At 41.4% G+C, this 22,137-nt stretch overlaps 1 protein-coding gene across 6 annotated transcripts in view; it reads right to left on the reverse strand.

Moving 5' to 3' along the window:
- Positions 1–22,137, reverse strand: part of AS3MT (arsenite methyltransferase) — a 23,521-nt gene continuing 1,384 nt past the window's right edge. The window contains exons 4-12 of one of the 6 annotated variants that reach the window (XM_070221775.1): positions 21,613–21,763; positions 21,022–21,158; positions 20,239–20,308; positions 18,998–19,079; positions 17,348–17,479; positions 16,600–16,742; positions 15,282–15,416; positions 14,966–15,018; positions 1–293 (exon numbers count right to left, since the gene is read on the reverse strand). In XM_070221775.1, the coding sequence (XP_070077876.1) occupies positions 206–293; positions 14,966–15,018; positions 15,282–15,416; positions 16,600–16,742; positions 17,348–17,479; positions 18,998–19,079; positions 20,239–20,308; positions 21,022–21,158; positions 21,613–21,763 (991 nt within the window). In that variant the 3' untranslated portion in view covers positions 1–205. Of the gene's footprint in view, positions 294–7,765; positions 9,506–10,991; positions 11,257–14,965; positions 15,102–15,281; positions 15,417–16,599; positions 16,743–17,347; positions 17,480–18,997; positions 19,080–20,238; positions 20,309–21,021; positions 21,159–21,612; positions 21,764–22,137 lie in introns of those variants that run through there. The other 5 variants (XR_011421386.1, XM_070221781.1, XM_070221780.1 and 2 more) reach the window with 5 other exon arrangements.

The following is a 22,137-nucleotide window of genomic DNA, read 5'->3' on the forward strand; positions in this document are numbered from 1 at the left end:
TCAAATTCACAGAGAGGATTGCTGAGTGATGTTTATCCTGGGTGGTTGGGGTGGGTCATATTCGTCAGGTACACCCCAGACACAGAGCAATGTAGACACCTAAACCAAGTCATTTTTCCTTAGCAAGAGGGATCTTCCTTCAAGTCTGGAGGACTTTTAGCTCAAGGAGTCATCCTCTCTTGAGTGAGGGGCTGCTGGTGCAGACTTATCCTGACTTCCAGGGGCTTCCCAGTCTGTCCATCTGGATGAATGCAGGGCAAGGGCATTCATCTTCTAGGGATCTCTTTTTAAATCTGGAAGAAAAAATACAACAAAGTCCTGAATTCTGATCATATTTCACCTCCAAAAAGGCCTATGAAAGGTCCGAGACTGCTCGATGGCGGCTGCAGATGTCTAATCCCAGGTAAGTTCTGACTTTGACCTTCAGCCAGTCATTTGGGTAAAGCCAGAGGCCCCTAGCAAATACCTTCCCTAACTCCCCCTCTCCTGCCAGAGTCCTTCACCGGATACTAACGGGGCAGAGGGACTGCTCCTCTGGAAGGAGAAGCCCCCAGTCCGCGGGTTCCGGGATTGGGGCAGGCACTGCACCTAGACCTAAAGTCTTTGAGAATTTGATTTTTTCAAGATTGGAAGTAGAACACCAATGGCTGTCTATGCAACATAAAGCCCTAATTTTAGAGAAGCTCCCCGCCCCCCCAGAAAATCACCTATTTGTAGATAAGTATTCAAAGTTATTGCTTCGACAGTGACATTTTAATTGCACCGAAGCACTGGGTCTTCTGAGGAAAAACAGGAATTGGGGGAATGCTGGAGTTACCCAAACTTTCCCCAGAACCAAATGTTCCCCCTGAGAGGGAATTCTCAGAAGCAACATTGTCCACTTGTTTAAACATATAGGACTCTTTGAGCTCAGATGAGAACATGCCACAACCCTGGGCAAAAAAATCAAGTCAGCAAAGCCATTTCCCTTCTCTAGAGGACTTTTCAAGCTTTTTGTCTTGGGCTTTCCTATTTACTTTTCTAGATATTTTCTGGACATAGCCACTGGGGTAGGAAGAGAGAGAAAAAGGTGGCTTTTTGATGGAGTTGTGAGAAAAGCTTCCTCCATTGAGGAGGGCCCAAGCTCCTTAGGAGCAGCCCTTCCTGGGAATCCGGAGTCTCCAGGGTGCTCAGGTGGGTGCGAGGGAGCCACCCTGCTGAGGCCGGGTCGCCCCTTGTCACTTCTGCTCTGCCTCCTCCTTCCCCGCTCCTCACCCTCCCTGGACTCCCGGTCCCTTCGAGGTGCCCTGGACAGCACCCCACACCCCACACACTGCCCTTCTCTCAGGCAGCCTGCCCCTCCTGACCCTCCCACGGGGCAGCCCCAAGAGGTCTCCTGCGCTCTGTGCTGTCACCCACTTCCTTCCTCCCCTGCCCTCTTCCTTGACCTTCTGAGCTCGCTGCTGCTAGAAGTCCACTGTTTGCCCTGCGCCAGGACCCCTGTCCTCCTGACTGCCAGGCCCTGCAACTTCAGGATCTTCTAGAATCTTTTAGGATGTTCTTCCTGACTGCTGTTCCACCCCAGTTCCAGCCTCCAGCTCAATCTTGGACAAGGAAAGGGTCTGCGCTCGATCATCCTTGTCACCGTGACAAGCACGCACCCGGGTTGTGATTATAGGGAAATTCTTCACTTACATAGTTTTCAAATGTTGACCCATGTGAGTACCGCCTGTTCAAAAATCTAAATTTAATAACCACATGTAGGAGGGGCCTGCCCGATTTTCGCAGTGGTTAAGTGCGCACTTTCCGCTTCCGTTGCCTGGGGTTAGCAGGTTCCGATCCTGGTGCGGACATGACACCGCTCATCAAGCCATGCTGTGGCAGGCATCCCACATAGAAAGTAGAGGAAGATGGGCTTGGATGTTAGCTCAGGGCCAGTCTTCCTCAGCAAAAAGAGGAGACTTGGCAGCAGATGTTAGCTCAGGGCTAATCTTCCTCAAATAAAATAAAATTTTAAAAAACCACATGTAGGGAGCGAGGAAGAGGAGGGAGATAAGGAGGTCTCTGACAGGAGAATGGTAACTAGGAATGGGACCTCATGGGAAAGAGCAGATCCTGGATGTCCAACTATGAGCCCTGCCATAAGATTCAGACCTGCACGGGTCTGACACGGAGCTTTGATTTGCAGTTGTGATTGTAGCATAAAATGTCAGTTTTCTCATACCAGCTAAGTTCATTCTCCTGGTCTTTTTCCACATCCTCTGAAGCTGGAGCAAAAATTCTACTCCAATAATAAGTCAAACCCCCTGCGTATAGACAAACAATATGTCAGATCTCAGTGGAAAAAAATGCTGCTCCTATTTTTAGTTCCGCTGAGATACCTATTTGTTTTATTTTAAACATCACTAAAGATTTAACTTATTTCTCCCCATTTATTAACAACACATCTCAATTCTCTGTTTCCTCTTTAAACTGTGTCTTATTTCTCATCCTATTTTTTTTCTCTTTTTTTCGTTCCTTCAGTGATATATATTGTGTATCTAATAGGCAGTGTGGAGCTGTAATATTGAATTGGAAGTTACCCCCCTAAAACTTACTAGTAAGGAGGTTAGGAAATATGTAAATGAATGACTACATAATACAGGATAGAACGGCAAATGTCTTAAAAAGAAGTAGAATTAAAGTGGAGGAATTAAGGAAAGCTTCATGGTCCTTTAGTTGGTCCTTGAAGAACAGATAGGTTTTAGATATGCAGATGTAAGAGCTATTCCAAGAAGGGATCCTAGTCAGGTCCCGACAACACAGACAGAGTGGCTTCAACCACAGAGATGTATCGTCTCACAGCTCTGGAGATCAGGGCCTGCAGGGTTGGTCTCTGATGAGAGCCCTCTTCCTGGCTTTTGTCCTCACATGGCCTTTCCTCTGAGCGTGCCAAGGGAGAGAGTGAGCTCTCTGGTGTCTCTTCTCATAAGGACACTAATGCTATTGGATCAGGGCCCCAAGCTGTGATCTCATTTCACCTTAATTACTTCCTTAGAGGCCCCGTCTCCCAATACAGCCACACTGCAAGTGGGATGTGGGGGTAGGGATTAAAGCTTCAACTATGAATTGGGGTGGGGGCGGGAGGGAGCCGGGACAGGACAGGGACCTACACTGGACACAACATTCAGTCCACAACAAAGGGACTGAGAGAAAAGAAAGAGGAAAAAAGCATTCTCAGGGGGGAGAGTGAGGTGAGGTTGGAGAGGAAGCAGCATTTTGGGAACACCGTGTGGTTGAATTTGGTTCCATTGCCCTTGAAGAGGAACAGCAGGAATAATGTGGGAAAGTTGGCCAGGGTCGATTTGTGGTGAGTTGAATGCCAAGTTTCGGAGCTTAGATTTCATTCTGTAGGCACTCAGGAGCTATGCAAAGGTCTGAGTAGAATTGCTGTCTTACAGGAAGAGTAACTGACGGACACCGGTGCAGTGATGCTGGGGCCCTGCCATTCGGATATTTAGGGAACTCTTGCCACTCAAAGTAGAAAAAACAAAGCATTTTCTCAAATATTACCTTGGACTGACCTTCACAATTAGGACTAAGGGATACCCCACTCTCCAGCCACACGTAGGACAAAGAAACAGAGATAACTATCTAACTATCTCGAGCCACAGGAGGCCCCAGAACACCAAGATGGCACACCACAGCCTCTGTTCCGGATGCCCAGATCTGAATCACAGCTACGGCCACTGTGTTCTGTGCAGTAATCACGAATCTTGGAGCAAACATAAGGTCTCCCAGGTTGACCTCAGCCTCAGCGTAAGTCAGACTTCCTGATGTATTTTTTTAAACGTAAAAAAAAAAATTTGGACATATAATAAACATGCATAAAAATGCATGAAACATAAATGTATAATAGCTGGCCATATAATTTATCATCCAAAACAATCCATTTGAGAGTGAAAAAAGGGTACTATTAATAATTAACCTAGTTTAAGGCTTAAACTGGGTCAGTCCCAGGCAAAGAGATTATGTTCACTTTATAATAATTTGTAATGGTAAAGGGAACCACTCTCCAGTTGAGGAAACCCCTATATCTCCCTTCTAGATCACACTCCTCTTCTCTACCCTAGAGAAGTATCCTTACTTTTATAGTAATCATTTCCCTTTTTAATTGCTGTATTTATTTTATTTTGTTTTGTTTTATTTATTTATTTATTTGAGGAAGATTAGCCCTGAGCTAACATCTGCTGCCAATCCTCCTCTTTTTGCTGAGGAAGACTGGCCCTGAGCTGACATCCGTGCCCATCTTCCTCTACTTTCTATGTGGGACGCCTACCACAGCTTGGCTTGCCAAGCGGTGCCATGTCCACACCCGGGATCGGAACCTGAGAACCCCGGGCCACCGAAGCAGAGGGTGCACACTCAACCACTCTGGGCCCTAGTTGCTGTATTTTTAAATTTAGGAATTCCCTAAAGGACAAAGCAAGGGCAGACCCCAGGATACAAGGGTAGAGGAGTCAGAAGACCTACTTCCAGTCTTGGTTCTAACACTTCTCAGACTGTACTTGCCTCGTGCAAGTCCTTTAAATATCCTCAGCTTCAGTTTTCTCTTCTGTAAAATTAGAAAAATCAGCATTGCGAGGGAGGTGTAAGGGGGTTATTTTTAGTAGAGAAACAACTTGGGATATTTGGCATGGTTTATATCCACACAAAGCAAAGAATTTTCTCATTGCCATGAGAAATCACCATTTTTAAAGGGTTACCTAGTCTTCACGGGCCCCTGTTATATTATTTAAAAGCAAAAATAATAATACCTCCTTCACAACATTTCCCTAGTTAGATCCAGTCGAAAGGAATAATGACATTGATAAGAAAAAGAAAATAAGGACAGTGAATGAAAGATTAACAACCCAGCCTAGAAGCCACACAAATCCTTCTGCACTTGCTGTGCAAACCTTTCCTCCCCAGCGACTTGACATTTTGAGGCTTTGCTTTCCAGAGGATGCTCATTTAATATTCACAAAGAAAATTATGTGATGGAAGCTTGTTAACTCTGGGAACAGAATAAACTGTCCAGGCCTCCTCACCTGACACAATTAGGCCCTGAGTTATAGGTCAGATTACCAGAAGGAGCTCCAGCACTCTTTGGTCCCCTCCTGTGAGCACCCCTGCAAAGCTCCACGTGCCCTTCTTGGCTTCTGCTTGTAATGAATTAAACATATAAGTCAGAGTCATAGATTAAGCCATAGACCTGCCATCATTTGAACTATAATGGAAAAAAAACCCTCATTTGTAACTTTGATGAAACTGTGCTAATTCTAGTCCTAAAACAGGGCCATAAATTCAAAAGCATACAGGGGTCAGTAAAGTTGACTGGGTAGGGATGGTGGCAAACTGTTTGGAGGGACACGCCCCTTCTGAAGGAGAGGCCATTGTTCACCCTGCTCGAGGCAGTTGTGCTGAAATTGAAATGCAGGGCTAACGTTACCGGCATTTCCAGTTTTTCAAGAAGCCAGAAATTCATATTTTATGTAAAATCTTCTGATTTATACATGTAGGCAACTAATTCCAACAATTTAATGTGACCTCTCCAGAATCTAGACCCATCAATCTGTCTCTAAGCCTGGAAGGAAACTTAGAATAGCTGAGTTTAACACCCTCATTTTATAGATGGGGAAAGAGAACCCCAAGGCGGACAAAGGATTTCCCTGTGGGCAAGTAACTAGTTCAGCAGCAGAGCCAGATCTAGAAAGAACACCTGCTTTCTGTCGCCTGCATCACTTCTCATGCCATGAATGGGAAGGTTAATGGCTTTAGACCCGGTGTTAAAAGTTAGCAGACCCACGTCTGGCTTGCAGTGCACCCAGAACGTCATCAATTTACCACCCTACTTTTTAACTCTCTCTGGCTTCTGGACAATGTATATGAGGCATTCTGCTATCATGTGAAGCAATGGAGTAGCATTTTTGTCACAAGTCGATTTTCCCCTCACCTGGAGCACATCACTGCTGCAACGCTCTGCTACAGGAAAGGAGGGGCTGGAGCGTTCTGTTGGGGAAGGGGATTGGTAAGGTCCTCAATCCAAGACAAGCAAGGCTCACTCAGCGGGAGAGGATTAAGCACAAACCTCACATTCACGTCACACTCCCATTAGCCTCAGTGGGAGTTGTGCTTACAGGAACTGCAGGCTCAGCGGCTGAACAGAGACAGGAATGAAGCTGTAAAGCTCGAGTCATAGGTTATTATTAGGATCGTATAATTCCAGCTTCATATTGGCAAAAGTGTTCATTTTTATTATCTAGGGAGCTCTCCCTTCACCGACTCTTAGGGCGGGGTCTACAAAAGAACCCTTGTTTAGACCCAAATAGTGCTGCGTGTGCAGGTGAAGAAACTTGGCAAATCACAGAAGTGAGGACAGGTGCCAACAAAGTTTAGAAAATATGCTTAGCTGTTTTTGTCTTATTGACTCACAGGGTTCATAATATTCCATTGTTAGCGATCCGTGCCTAGGACAGTGCCTGGTACGTGGGAGGTACTTAATTAATATTTAGTGAATAAATGAGGGGCCGGCCCAGTGGCACAGCGGTTAAGTTTGCATTTTCTGCTTCTCAGCAGCCCGGGGTTCACCAGTTTGGATCCCGGGTGTAGACATGGCACCACTCGGCAAAAGCCATGCTGTGGTAGGCGTCCCACATACAAAGTAGAGGAAGATGGACATGGATGTTAGCTCAGGGCCAGGCTTCCTCAGCAAAAAGAGAAGGATTGGCAGTAGTTAGCTCAGGGCTAACTAATCTTCCTCAAAAAAAAAAAAAAGGACTCAGTGAATAAATGAAAGAATGGGTGGATAGGATCACATTCCTTGCTAGACTCATGGTGTAGACCTCTCAGCCTAACAGGGCGGCATTAGTCACAGCCTTGGCTGCTTCCTTGGAGCCATCCAAGGAAAGGCTGAGAATCAATGAGGAGCAGGTTCTGCTGCCGTCTTGGCACAAAGCCATGACCTTTTCAGCTATGCCAGGGCTGGAGGGGGGGCTGGGGTGGGGGTTCTGTTTAGGCCACTGCTGGGCCTCCCCCGGTAGGTAAGTTGAAAAGCCTCTGCAGGTTTCCGTGATTTTTAAATAAATCCTCCCCCTGTGATAATAAAGGACTGAAAATACTGTATTTGATATAATGATCCATTAAGAGAAAATCTGCTCCTTAAACATTCTTTGAAAAGGGTTTGTGGCTAGGAAGAATTAGGCCCCTGTTTCTGTGGCTCTGCTAGTATTAAGTATAATATTAAAACGTATTAAATGATTGCAGAAGGTTAACAAGCTTATAATCTAGGTGGTGGGTAAATGGGTAGTCCTGACAATTCTTTACACTTTTCTGTATATTTGAAAACTGTCATAATAAAATGTTGGGGGAAAAGTCACCTGCTGCCAGAAGAGTTACAGGCAGCTTCCTGGACCACACTCTGGCAGCAAGAGAAGCATTGGTCTTTAACTGGTCCTGACATCACTTGCTGGTTGCAATCACATAGATCTAAACCAATAATCATCTAAACCAGGTGCCACACAGTCTTTCAAAGAACTTCATACAAATGAGGAAACAAAGGCACAGAGATGGTAATTTTCTCAAGGCCGAAATGCTAAGTGGCAGAGTTAAGAGGGAAAAAACCCTATCAAGCGTGGCGTCAGGTTTTTGCTCCACATCATCATTCATACTGCCTCTCACTCTTAAGGGAGAGGTATCCTCGTTTATAAGGGTTGTATGTCCCTAGTTGTCTATTTCACCTGTTTTGAATATTTAAATAACGATAGCATTTTTCTGGACAAAACATGTCTACTTTAATTTTACGTTATTCAATACATATTTTTTCTAAATTCTAGGTCAAATACAATTCTTAAAATGTATATTTTTCTTGGAAAATAATGTATAAAGTATGTTATTCTTAGGAAAAGAACACTGTCAATTTCCCTATTCCAGCTCAATCTCATCACTCAGCATCTTTTTGGGAGAACTGAGAGTTCAGAATGACAAATGAAACACTAATACCTCCTCCCTCTAAATTCAGAAAAGCCTAATAAACCAAATAACCAGAACACCCTCTCTTTTCATCATTTCCCCTCTAGCAGGACCACCTTATGCTCATGGATACCAAAGTACACTTAATCCCAGCTGTACCATTCTAATGAATGCTGTCACTAAAGTAGGTAAAGACTGGGTAGATACTGAACTCTAGAACCAAGAAAGCACTGTTTAGAATCAAGGTCACTGAGACGAACAGGGCTTAAAAGATGCCACCTAGTCTTCTCCTCAGTCAGTAAGTCTGAACCCACTCAAAAATCTGAGGATTTCTCCATTTTTAACAGCTGTATTAAAAGAGGGGTCTGTCCTGTAGATTCCATTCCAATGTTTTACAAGGCCTAAAAGTTCTCATACCCCTTAATAAAAAATCTCTTGGGACATGCTAGCTCCCCCCTGGTTCTTTTTGAGCTCAGAGCAACTGGCTGAGATTTTCATATTAAAACTCTTCATTGCGTAAAGGCTGTTATTCACAAACTGAACTCTCAGCTCCTGATGACAAGGACGTTGACTTGTATATGACACATACCTTTCTGGGTCCCCCAACAAAGTCTTTAACTTATTTACTCATCCTTGAAACTTTCCTTAACATTCTCAATTTCTAATGATGGAATCATCCTTGAAATATTCCTCAATCTTCTTCTTTAGCTATGGAAACTAGAACTCAGTCTAATAGTTTCCTGAAAGTTTAACCAGGGCACCTGTTACAGAAAAGCCACCTTTTTTACACCTCCTAGCTCTTCTTTCCATAATTAGCAAACTCTTTTCCTGATCCAGTTAGGATTTACCACAGATAGTCACTATGTTGTCATACATGAGGGTGAACTGAGGTTAAAGAAATTATTCATTTGTTTTCTTCATTCAATTGCAAATTTTTTTTAAAAAGTGATTTAAAAGACCAGCTATCTCAAGAGCACTCCTACCAAATTTGATTTGGCAATCTTTTGGCACGACTAGCATGATGTCAGTAGGAGCCTGGTTTAATGAGAAAATATGGTGAAAAGTCCAAAAGGTGCTATGCAGGTCGGAAGAAAGACGTTTTTCCTGAGACCCTCTGTCAACTGTTATTTCTGAAAGCTTTCTCGCCCACTGGCCAAGCCTTAAGATCACGTCTCAGTTCCACTTCGGACCAGTAGGTGGCACCAGAACTTTGAATTTAGGCTAGAGAAAAACAGCTTAACTAGTCTAGGTGATTTGCTGTGAACTTTTAATTCATACCTTCTAAAAATGATTCATTTATTTTTATAAATGACCTAGAATAGAATTCTATGTATTCTCTCCTGTGGTTGCGCTGTGGGGAAGAGCAGGTTAAAAGACATGTAACTCATTCCTTTGCCTCCTGCCTACTGTCTTCTGGTCAGCTGTAGTTTTAGCAGCTTTTCTTCGTGCCACAGCAGCCACTAGCAACATCAGGGGGACATCTGGACATCATATTGTCAGACTCTTCTGCAAGCTTGAACGGATCTGTGATTACATCCTGTCAAATGGCAAATCAAAACGAAAGGATGAGTTGAAGGTGTTTTGATGGACCCAAACACTGGTGTTTCAGTTTGATTTACCCAGAAGGGAGATAGAATTTTACAATTCCTTGAGGTCATGGGAGTAACATCAGTCAGTCAGCTATAAAGGTAGCCATCTTTTTCCTGAAGCTTCTAATCAAGTTATTATTACTTTCAAGGTAAACTTCATTTAAAGCTTTCTAAATGTAGTCCCTATTGAGCCAGGAGAGTGGATTGTCCTTTGCTTTGTGTTGTGGGAGTCCCAGTTGTATGTGCCTTTTACCCATTTAGAACTGAGATCCTGAAATGCTGAAACTTCTTCCCTTTCCTTACTCTAATCTCGAGAAACATGTGCAAGACGAGAAGCTAAGTCCCAGATCCCAGGCCCATTGTTAGCAATTGCTGATGTCCAGATGTTGAGCTTGCCAACAACAGCCAGCAAGATCTCAGGGCAGAGTAAGTGGGATTTTCAAAAGACAACATAGCAGTCTTTATTTTTCCTCCTTTCACCTCCAAATGAGATACCTCCAACAGCAGCATCAGTGGGGCCAGAGAAAAACTAGGCATAAAGGTAGGAAATCAAGAGCATGAACAAGCCCCCTTAATGATAATGAATTCATTAAACATAAATTTACACTCTTACTGTCTATTGTTGGCACTGCAAGTAGAAGAGTGTACAAGAGGGGCGCAGACCCTACATTCGTGAATGACAGTCTCACGGACCACTCCCATCGCTGCAGTCCCTTAGTTGAGGCCTTGGCCTCTCTGGCCCTCCATTTCCACCTTTCTAAAATGAAGAGGTCTGCCTGGATCTGGGCTCGCTAAGAGGCAGACTAGCATCCGCCAGGGGATTTCAAGCCTGGAAGAGGCTGGCTGTGCAGGTTGTGCTGCCAGGCCTTCCCATCCACTGGATTGCCGCCACTCAGCTCACTGGAATTCCTGGCAAGAGGAGTTAGCCTTCCCTCTTTTTCACCCAGGAAGCTTATTTTCCACACTTTTCTTCCCACTCCATGGCCTCTCCACCACTAGGAGATGGTGATACCAGTATCGCTTCCTAACTCATGCTCCCAGCCTGAAAACATCTCAAGACTTGAAGGAAATAAAATGTGGGACACCTTGATAAGCAGTCCTTTCCAGCACCAACATCCTGTGATTCTCTGAAAAGGATAAATATGAGAAGTAGTACGGCATATTGAGCAAGAATGTCCGTTCTAGAATCAGATGTAGGTTCAAAGTCACCACTTTCTAGCTGTGTGAACTTGGATTAGTAAACTAATCTCTCTGAGCCTCAGTTTCTTCATCTGTAAAATGAGGATATTAAGGGTTACTGTGAGGACTAAATGACATGGTGCCTGGAACATATTAACTGTTCAATAAAGGCTAGGTCTTCTATATCATTACTACTGTTGTTCACGTTATCACTGCCACTACTATTAACCAAAGCAAGACAGCACATAGCACAAATCCTATTTGCATCATTTCAGATGCCGCAGTGTTTTAATAATTCTTTGAATAGCAAAATACCCTTTGCCAGGATTAAAAAAGGAGGAGGAGGAGGAGAAAAAAGAAAAAGAAGGACTCTCAAAAACAGTGACTACTGAGTCAGTCCTCAGCAAGCAGCAGCCCCTTCCATTCCTTCATCGCAGCAACTGACGGGAAGACGTCTGGAGGAGCGCTCCCCGCCTGCCGCCTGCCTGCACTGCGCTCCAGGGTTTATCGTGAAGGTCTTCTACAAAACAGATATGAATGTCCTCCCCCAAGAGCCTAGGGTTCTATCTCTAGGACACACAGCTGTTTCATTCATTAAATCTTCCTTCAGCGTCAAATATTCCCATTTCAAAAAGTTGGAACTGATCGAAAGATATTGGCACATCTGCAGGCTGACAGAAACAAGGCAGAATAGAAAGGAGACTGCTGAGATAAACCAGGGCAAATATGTAGAGTGTTGCCATGGGTCTCTGAGGTCAAGAGCCCTGGGGCGCAGGCCCTGCATGCACACTAGGAGGGAACAAGAAGAGCGACACTGGGAGGAAACGGTCTTCCGCAGAAGCAAACTCATTTAACCATATTTTTTTACAGCCAGAGGACACTGGAAATGCTGTGGCTGCAGGAAAGACTCCCTTTACTTGTAACTGTAATCTTCTGACAGCTTTCATAGCCAGTACTCAGGAAACCAGCTTACAGGAGAATTAGAATGATGAAAACATTTCAAAATAAACGTTGATTCCAGCCAGCAAGGTTTTGTTATCAATGAGCTCCCAAGAGTTTCAAAGTACCAATAACACGTTTGTGACATGTTTAATGGACTGAAAAGTCAGAAGTCAAATTTCTCCACTTTCCAAAAATCACCTTCTTAGAAAAACAGACGAGTAACAAAATCAGAGTGTTCAAGAATTTATAAAGCAAAGAAAGTGAATCACGCTTCAGCTCCATACTTAGCTTGAGCTTGATTCATGCTGGTAATACCAGCCAAATAAGGACGTATGAGGTTTTTTGACTCTGGGATTCTTGCCTCTTGTGTTCAGTTAATCTTTCCCAAATACAAATTTACCATTTTGGGGAGTGATCTCTAAATAAGCTTCACTCTTAAAGATTGCCCGTGAAGTAACAAAAGGAAGAGAAAAAGGCACAAGAGTTACTTGCATATCAATGTATGCTCAATGTATCCAAAATCACTACAAAATACAAGCAACAGAAAGCAAGAATTCACGGAGAAAGATGGCAGAATTTCTGAGCCCAGGAGAAAAGGCGTGTGAGAGAATGATAAAAGAGTCCTGTGAAGGGGTCAGAAGTCAAATACTTAGAACCAGTCACAAGGGACCAAGAATCTCAATAAATACAAACCCATAACTACAACTGCTTTTGTTTCTCGAGTATGTATTATGTGCCAGGCACTCGGCTAACATTTTACAAATGTTTATTACTCCATTTGATCCTCACAGCGTGAGGGAAAACAGTGATTTCTACCTCCCCATTACACATGAGGAAACAAAGTGTTCAGGGAGGTTGGGTGACAGACTGAAGAACACATGTAAGTGGCAGAGCCAAGATCTGAACCTAGTCTGTCTGACTCCAAGCCTGTGTACTTAAATCCCCATCTTCCACAGCAACATCATGACCTTATTCCCCTGGGCTTCCAACATTCCGTGCCTTGGGGGCACCGCTGTTACGACTTTGGTGAGTGTTAGAAGTTCTGTCAGCCAACAGAAACTTGAAATCCATCACTAAGTCTAAGTAATAAAATATTTTAAATTAGTGGATGGATTAATAAAATAATTATGATAGCATGAATAGTGGAAAAGGTAAAAATATGTAAGAGAGAGAAAGGCAAAGAGGGATGCTGATATACATCATAACTATCTGTCATCTTCAGAGGGTGGTTGCGAGAGAGGACATGAGATAAACTGTGATAAAATGCTTTAGAAAATGCTATGCCAATATCTCAGATACTAGAAGAATTCTAAATATGAATCCAAAATATTTTAGAAAATCATCATTTTAGAATACAGTGGAATACTGGTTCAAATGTACATTTAAGAAATTAGGATATGATAGAAATTAGCATCTCAAAGCAGTGGAGAGATGATTGAATAGATGAATAGGAAAATTTGAACTAGTGAGTATTTGGAAAAATACTCACACTCTACCTCAATATTTATGCTAAAATAAATTCCAGATGGATTAAAAATTTTAATGTGAAAAACAAAGCCATGAAATACTACAATAATCTTCATGACCTTGGATTAAGCAATAGATTCTTAGCTGTGACACCCAAAGCACAAGTAATCAAAGAAAAAAATAGATGAATTGGACTTCCTCAAAATGAAAACCTTTTGTGCATCAAACGACAGTATCAAGAGAGTGAAAAAATAATACATAGAATGGGAGAAATTTTTGCAAATAATATAACTGATAAGTCTTCCTCAGCAAAATATACAAAGAATATACAAAGAACTCTTAACAATTCTACAATAAAAAGACAAAAAAAAAACAATTAAAAACTGAGCAAAAGACTTGAATAGACATTTCTCCAAAGAAAATATACAAACGGTCAGCAAGCACATGAGAAGATGTTTAACATTATTAGTCATTAGGGAAATGCAAATAAAAACCACAATGAGGTACCACTTCACACCAACTAGGATGGCTACAATAAAAACAAAATAGAAAATAACAAGTGTTGGCAAGGATGTAGGGAAATTCAAACCTTTGTAATATTGCTGGAAGGCATGTAAAAGGGTGCAGGCACTGTGGAAAATAGTTTGGTGGTTCTCCAAAAAGTTAAACATAGAATTCCCCACATGACCCAACAATTCCACTCCTAGGTATAGACCCATAAGAATGGAAAACAAGTATTCAAACGAATATAGGAAGCATATGGGCATGCATGTTCACAGCAACACTACTCACAATAGCCAAAAAGTGGAAACAATCTAAACATCTATCAGCTGATGAATGGATAACCAAACGTGATATATCCATACAATGGAATATTAGTCAGCCATAAAAAAGGAATGAAGTACTGATATATGGATAAACCTTGAAATATTGAGTAAAATAAGCTAGACACAAAAGGTTACATGGTGTGTGATTCTACTTATATGAAATGTCCAGAATAGGCAAATCTAGAGACAGAAAGCAAATGAGTTATTGCCAGGGGACGGGGAGAGGGCAGATGACTGCTTAATGGGTATGGGGTTTCTTTTCCTGCTGATGAAAGTTTTCTGGAACTACAGAGTGATGATGGTTGCACAACCTTGTAAATGAACTAAAAGCCATGAAATTGTACACATTAAAATGGTTAAAATAGTGAATTTTATGTTATGTGTATGTTACCTCAATTTTAAAAAGTACTAAAAGAAAATACAGGTAAATTTGTGATGTTCATATGGAGCAGGGCTTTCTAATCATAACATCAGAGGCAGAAGCCATACAGGAAATGACTACCTGTCCATCAAAATCGAAAATGTCTATTCGGGGGGGAAAAAAGCAAATAAAAAGATAAATGACATGCTGAGAAAAAATGTTTTCAAGATGTAATAGACAGTCTCTTATAGAGCAATAAAAGGCAAACGAAAAAATGGTTAAAGGAATTATATAGCAAGTCCACAATGGATGAACTATAAATGGTCAATAAATGCAAATGCATTTATTAAATTAAATTATTAAATGCAATAAATGGTCAAAAAATGCAATCAATGCAAAAACTGCCAAAGTTCAATATATGCAAAACAAAACAACACTATTTTCTATTGGACAAGCAAAGATTTTAAAAAATAATACCCAATATTAGTAAGATGCAGGGAAAAGGCGTTCTCATACCTTTCAGGTAGGCGTGTAGACTGGTAAATCCTTCTGGAGGGTAATTTGACTATCTCTATTAAAAGGCTTAAGAATATGTATATAATTTGAACAATTTTTTCCACGGTAGCTCTTACCTTTTTTGTATCTGGACGCCTTTGAGAATCTGATGAAAGTAACAAGCACCTTCCTGAGAAAATACACATATACACACACAATTTTAAGTGGTTCCTAGGGGCCCTGAAGTCCTCTCATGGGTGTTCAGAGTTAGGACTGAAAAAATGAAGTTATGAAATTAATTCAAATCATTTTATAGATGCAAATATGCTAGAAACAATTTATGACAGCCAACTAAAAGAATGATTTGTTTCCTGCTTTAGTAGTCTGTGGCAAGCATCATGATTTTGTAAATGGTTCTCTGTTTGAAGGTAGGGAATTGAAAGCCAAACAAACCTTTGATTCTAAAGCAGAACAACCTCCACATGTTGGCAACTTCTCTCCAATTGGTGTGATGAGAAAATCTTGAGCAAATCGTGAATTCTTCAAGATAGCTGCTGTTTCTTCATCCACTTCAACAATTTCGCCTTCCTGAAGGGCAGCAGGGAAACACATATTAAGAAATGCCACTTTAGGGGCCAGCCCGGTGGTGCAGCGGTTAAGTTCGCACATTTGCTTTGGCGACCCGGGGTTCGCCAGTTTGGATCCTGGTGTGGACATGGCACCGCTTGGCAAGCCATGCTGTGGTAGGCGTCCTACATACTAAGTAGAGGAAGATGGGCACGGATGTTAGCTCAGGGCCAGTCTTCCTCAGCAAAAAAAGAGGAGGATTGGCAGCAGATGTTAGCTCAGGGCTAATCTTCCTCAAAAAAAAAAAAAATGTTTTTAGGAAAGCCACTAGAGCAGAGCGATGGTTTCAAAGGCCCTTCCCACTGCAATGCTGTGACTCTACTGCGTACATCGAGGGGCAGCGTATCGGTGCAAAAACATTCATGGTTCTACCGCACCAGGGACTATTTCAGAAATCTGAAGACACTATTGGACCAAAAAATCAGTAGAAGGAAACAGGAAGTCCTTCCACCTTTGGGACAAATAACAACTATATCTTCTATTTACTAAGTTCCCAGCATACACCAATGTTTTGCTATATTATTGCTAATCTTTAGAGAAATTCTGCAAAGTAAGTATTGTGATCCCTAGTTTTACAGTGGAGCAAACTGTATCGCCAACAATTTTGGTGAGTTATTCAAGTTTACCCAAGTAATAAATACAAAGCCAGAACTTTAACCTAGGTATCTATTCCAAAGCCTGTACTTTTCCATTTGAGAAAACAAAGTCTACTCTACAAAGAGTAGTAGAAATTCAACGTGTCATCATGAAACACTATCAGTTCCTTAATTCCGTGATACAATGCAACAACTGAAATACCGTTAGGCAGTACTCCTGTTCTTTCCCATCCTGCTTCTCTATAATCCATTAATCTGAGGTCTGAATGATGCTTCTCATAAAAGATTTTCTTAGGTGTGATAATGGTATTGTGGCTTAGGAGAATATTTTATTCTTAGGAGATGCAGGCTGAAATACTTAAGGATAAAATGTCATGAGGTCAGCAACTTACTTTTGATGATTCAGCAAAAGCATATATACAGACACACACAAATACACATACACCCCAACACCAGAAAAGTGAGAAGCGATACAAGATTAAGAAAAGGTACCCAGACCAAAGGCAAGAGCAGAAAGAATGCCAGAAGTCATGGAAGTTTTAATTTACCTTAAATGTGAAATTTGCATCAAATATTAGTTCTTTTTTGTGTCCTGTGATTCCTCCATTATAAATAACTTGGCATCGTTTGGCGGGTTCTGTCTTAAGGAGTTTGAAGAGGCGAAATGTTGCAGAAACAAAACGACAGTTACCTAAAAACAGAATTTAGTCATGGTTCATCTCCAGCACTCGAACAGCTATTGGTATGCTCAGTTGAAGAAGAGTGTACACATAATAAGGATGATGTTCTTCTTTGTGTGCCATCAATTATCTTTCTGGGCACTTCACTCTATTTACTGAATAACTTCAAAGTACTTTATTAAATACCAAACTTTGGGAGGTTGCTATTAAACAGGAGACAAGATGGAGATTTCCAGATGACACAAAGTCTCCCTCATGAGATTCACTCAGTAGACACTTGCTAATCACCAAGTCTGAACCATTTGGGGTGTAGTTATAATACTCCCTGCCGTTCTTTCTTTCTTTCTTCTTCTTCTTTGTTTTTTTGGTGCAGAAGATTGGCCCTGAGCTAACATCTGTTGCCAATCTTCTTTTTGTTTGAGGACGATTATGCCTGAGCTAACATCCATGCCAACCTTCCTCAATTTGTATATGGGACGCCGCCACAGCATGGCTTGATGAGCAGTGTGTAGGTCTGCACCCGGGATCCAAACCCACAAACCCCGGGCGGCTGAAGCAGAGCATGCAAACTTAACCACTACACCACCAGGCCAGCCCCCTTGCCATTATTCCTTACCGATCACTCTTTCTACTTCCTTGTTTTGAACTGTAATGAGACTGGCAGTGACCAAACGTGGTGGGCAGAACCCAATTTTTTGGGCAAGGATGGCAAGGTCCTTCCAGTACAAAGCACCACCCAGACACTCACCTAAAAAACAAAAAATCACAGACCAACGAACATCACTACGTATGAAGGAAATTACTCTTCTATATAATTGATTAGGATGTGGTTTTGGTTAAAACATAGGTCCTAGAAATAGAAGAAGGACCTGAGTGTCACCCCAAGGTCTAGAAAGTCATGGTCAAAAGTAATGCTAGTTAATGCTAGTAATGTCTCTAGCTAGCTAAGTATGCTAGTTAACAGTTTCTGGGAACCATTCTTCAGGACAGTAACTAATGTAGTGGTTTCACCCAGCTGGGATCATAATATTCATGTATGTATGAGGTCACATTCTGAAAAGTTACAAAGCTGTGTGAGTAAAAAAGCATGAAAGAGAAATTACAAAATTGTCCTTTAGTCCAGATTAATCTCATAATGATCTGCTAGTAGAATAATAACTACTACTAATATTCACAAGGCATTTTACAGTTTTTTAATTTATTACATCAACAAATTATAAACAACCTAAATTATCACCAATAGAGAAATGGCCAGATATGGTACAGTACAGCTGTACAATACAGTTGTATAACACATTTAAAACATGTTTCAAAAAATTTTAGGCTTAGGAAACATGCTAAATAAAATTAGAATACTAAATTCTATATATAGCATGCTACCAATTTTTAATTTTTTTTTAAAGATTTTATTTTTCCTTTTTCTCCCCAAAGCCCCCCGGTACATATATTTCTTTTTTCAGTTGTGGGTCCTTCTAGTTGTGGCATGTGGGATGCTGCCTCAGCATGGCCTGATGAGCGGTGCCATGTCGGTGCCCAGGATTTGAACCAGCGAAACCCTGGACCACAGAAGCAGAGCACTCGAACTTAACCACTCAGCCATGGGGCCGGCCCCACTACCAATTTTATTATATACACACACAGAAAAAAAAGCTGCAAGGGTGTATGTCAAAATGTTAAAGAGGTTATTGCTGGCTTATGTGATTAGTAGTAATTTTTTCTTTTTCTTTTTGTATTTTTCAACTTTTTAACAATATCCATTTATTATTGGATAATAAGAAAAAAGCTATAATACATTTTAAAAGTAAGAACTTCTGATTTCATAGTCAGAGTGATCACATGCATGCATTTATCTCCTCCAACTCCCAAAGACTCCATTAAAATGACAATACAGGAATAAACAACATGATAATGACGAGAACATAAGCAGATTAGGGGGCATCAGTTCTGGACCAGTTGCCCTTATTTCCACACTACAGTTTTCAGAGTATTTTTCACATTCTTTGTCTCATTTAATCTTCATAACAGCCTTTTAAGGCAGATTGTATTATTATCCACATCTTACAATTTGGAAAACAATGATTCAAAGCGATTAATTAAATTCTCCAAGGTCATAACACTTTTGAGCGGCAGAGGAGGACTGGAACCTAAGCCTCCTGACCTAATCTCGAGTGTTCCCACATCACAAAGCCTCCTCCTGGATGGTGGCAGAGTGGGGCTCTGAACACCAACAAGAATCTGCCTTAAAACAAAAGAGAAAAACACCTACCCCATAAAACTTTGTGCGTCCTGATTTCTTCTGGCAATTCAAGGCTAGCATAGACGTCACTGAAATATAGCTCTCCACCATGCTGAAACAGCAGAATTAGTCCAAACAAGGTTAAAGATTACATTCGTCCCAGATAGCAAAGGAAGAAATGAGGGGATAAAATCCATTTCAAAAACCAACGTAAGTGCTCGAGCTGAACAGCTGTCTCCCTGGTTACAACCAAGAGCCAAGGGCCAAGGTAGTTTTCAGTGCCCTCTCCAACAGGTAATAAGATAGCTCTCCAAGAGTGTCTCTCTCCTATATGAAGATACTTAGGTTACCTAAACTTTTAGCCAATACAAACCAAATGCAGCCCCAGAATTTTTAGCCGATACAAACCAAATGCAGACCCAGGTCGTAATTAATGGAAGTACTAAGTAGTATTCATAAACTATTCTCCCTTAAAAATTATATAACTTTTTGTAATGCTTATTTACTTTTATAATAACACATATTTTTAACATTGTCCTTCAAATCTCAGGCATATGAGTGATCAGGAATTTTGAGATTTATTCAGCTAATTTCAAGAGCATGGAGGTCTAGATTATATGGCAATGTCTCTACTCTTTACAAGTACATCTTGGTGAAGATAGTGAGCTGGTCTACAAAATGGCATACTAATTAAGACATTATTAAATCGATTCTACATAGACATTCCTGTTTGATCTCTATGACAGCCTTGTAAACAAAGGATCTCACAATATCTTCTACCATGAAGATACCCATCTCATTATACATATAAAGGGTGTGGAGTTCCTGCAAGTTTTCCTTTTAGAAAGTAGTTAATGTAAAAGTTCCATCTTCTTTAACTTCCCAAAGCTCTGGAATCTTGACAGATATGAACTAAGTAGCCCTGAGAAACACTGTTCGAGCTAGAAGAGTATATTCATAGCAACATTTAGTAGTCAGTCCAAAGGTCCCTGAAGCTCTGCAGACGCTATCCTAGAATCAGGTACAGCAGCAAACAGGAGGAGAGACAGTCAATAAAACAAATATTGTAACATGTTCAATGACAATCAGACTCTCACACTTACTGCCTTTTGCAACCTGAGAGGAAAAGGAATCCATATGTAGGGTATTTCTGCCACTCCCCTTTTGTGCCACCTCTTTTTAATTCAGGGAATAAATGAAGAGAGTTTGAGCTCGGAGCTCACAGGACCAAGAACAGGACAGACCCCATCTCATGTCCCTCTTCCCCTCACCTTTAGCACTCGGTATACCTCCTTCAGCACTTCTTGTTTATCAGGCACGAGGTTAATGACACAATTTGATCTAAACAGGAACAGATGGAATGTCAAGCGAATCTGCACACTGCTCAGAGATCTCCAAATCCTTTCAGTCCCTCGAGATGGCTCCCACCATTTCTCAAAGCTACACCATTCTTCCTGCCTCCTTCCTCTCTTCCCCACATTCAACTTCTTCCCAAGGTGAGGGAGATAGGCAGAGTGTTCAAAATCTCAAGAAACTGTTAGCAAGTTTGAGTATGCAGAAAAAAATATCAGGCATGCTTCTTATTTGTTTATGCCCTGATGCTCGCTGTGCAACAAAATGACCTGGGACCAGATGCCTACTGCACAAGGCATCTCTTATATAAGCCACAGGTAAACAGGCTAAGTTCTTCAAGGCTGATTTGGGCATTATTTGACAACAACAACTCAAAGGAAAAAGAGAAATCCAGAATCTGATAATTTGCCAACATGCTATAATCGAATAATATTAAAGATAGCAGGTCAGTGTCTATTGTAAGAGCAGACTTTGTGGTCTCGCTTGTCTTCGGGACTCATTGGTTTATGGTTAAGTTTAAAATAAGTTCTCTCTTGGGCTGGTATGTTCTATGGCCAGTGGGCCCAGACCAGCCCCTTCCCTTTCTTAAGTCATGCTAAGTTTAGGTTAATACTCTGAGTGTCAACTCAGCAAAAAGTGATGACATTTGTGTGTCCAGTAGGATATGGGCTATATTCATACAAGTAAGGATATAGACCTACATAATGATATCGTAACTCTCATTCTTGATTCCAGCCTCTCCCAACTTCTCTATGTAGCCATGAATAAAAGTCACATTGGGCACCTGGAAGCCATATTTTTCCATGTGATATCCAATATACTTTTTGGCCACTTCTACCTAAGGGAAGAAAAATATAGATTTGATAATCATCATTTCGTTAAAATACACTACTTTTTTCCTAAAGTTTTCCTATTACTAGTGGAATATATTTCCACTAGACTAGGACAACTCAATGGGGGCGTAAACTCCCTGCTTGATACGTGGGTTCTGCTTGAATAAACTCTTCAATTAATAACACAATCTTGCAGGATAGGTAGCAGAAGGCAGGAAAAGATCAAACTCCTTTGGGTCATCATGATATTCATACATCAGATCAAACTTCTGACTCTGTGTTCTTTCAGAAGAGTCCCTAATTGTCAAAGTTCTCAGCCTCCAGGGCAGAAAGCACTAGCAGCACAAAGGAGCATTGCCTTCTGAAGCTATCCTTGAAGAGTCACAAAGAAAACAACTTTATCTCTAAAAGAATGCTTCTGAGAAACGTTTTCTCTTTGTCCTCCAACCATTGCCTTACCTGACCTTCTGTCATGTCTATTCCAGTGACATGTCCCTTCTCGCCAACCAGCTGACTAAGTGCATAGCAATCTCTGCCGCTTCCACTACCAAGGTCCAAAATCCAGCAGTTTTCCAAACACTCGGGGATGACCAGACCACAGCCATAATACCTGGAAAATAGAAAATACACATGCACAGACCTTTCCTCTCTAGAGATTAGATGTGGAACCACTAAATCTAAGTCCTTCCTCCCTCCCTCCCTCCTTTCCTTCCTTCCTTCATCATTCGTTACATTTCCATTTTGGTGTTTAGTCTCCTCCACTAAATTGGAAGCTGCATGAACGCTGAGACTACCTGCTTTGTGTACCATTGTATTGTTGGGCACTGCGCCCGCTACTTAGACCAATAAGCCATCTAAAATATTTGTTGAATAAATACATGTAGGCATTAGCTGAGCATCTAATGCAGGTGCAGGATTGTGCTAGTTATTGAAGAAAAAATGTCAGACAAGATTTCTGTCCCCTAGGCATATTTAACTGGAGTG

The sequence above is a fragment of the Equus caballus genome, chromosome 1, assembly GCF_041296265.1.
Source record: "Equus caballus isolate H_3958 breed thoroughbred chromosome 1, TB-T2T, whole genome shotgun sequence".
NCBI lineage: Eukaryota > Metazoa > Chordata > Mammalia > Perissodactyla > Equidae > Equus > Equus caballus.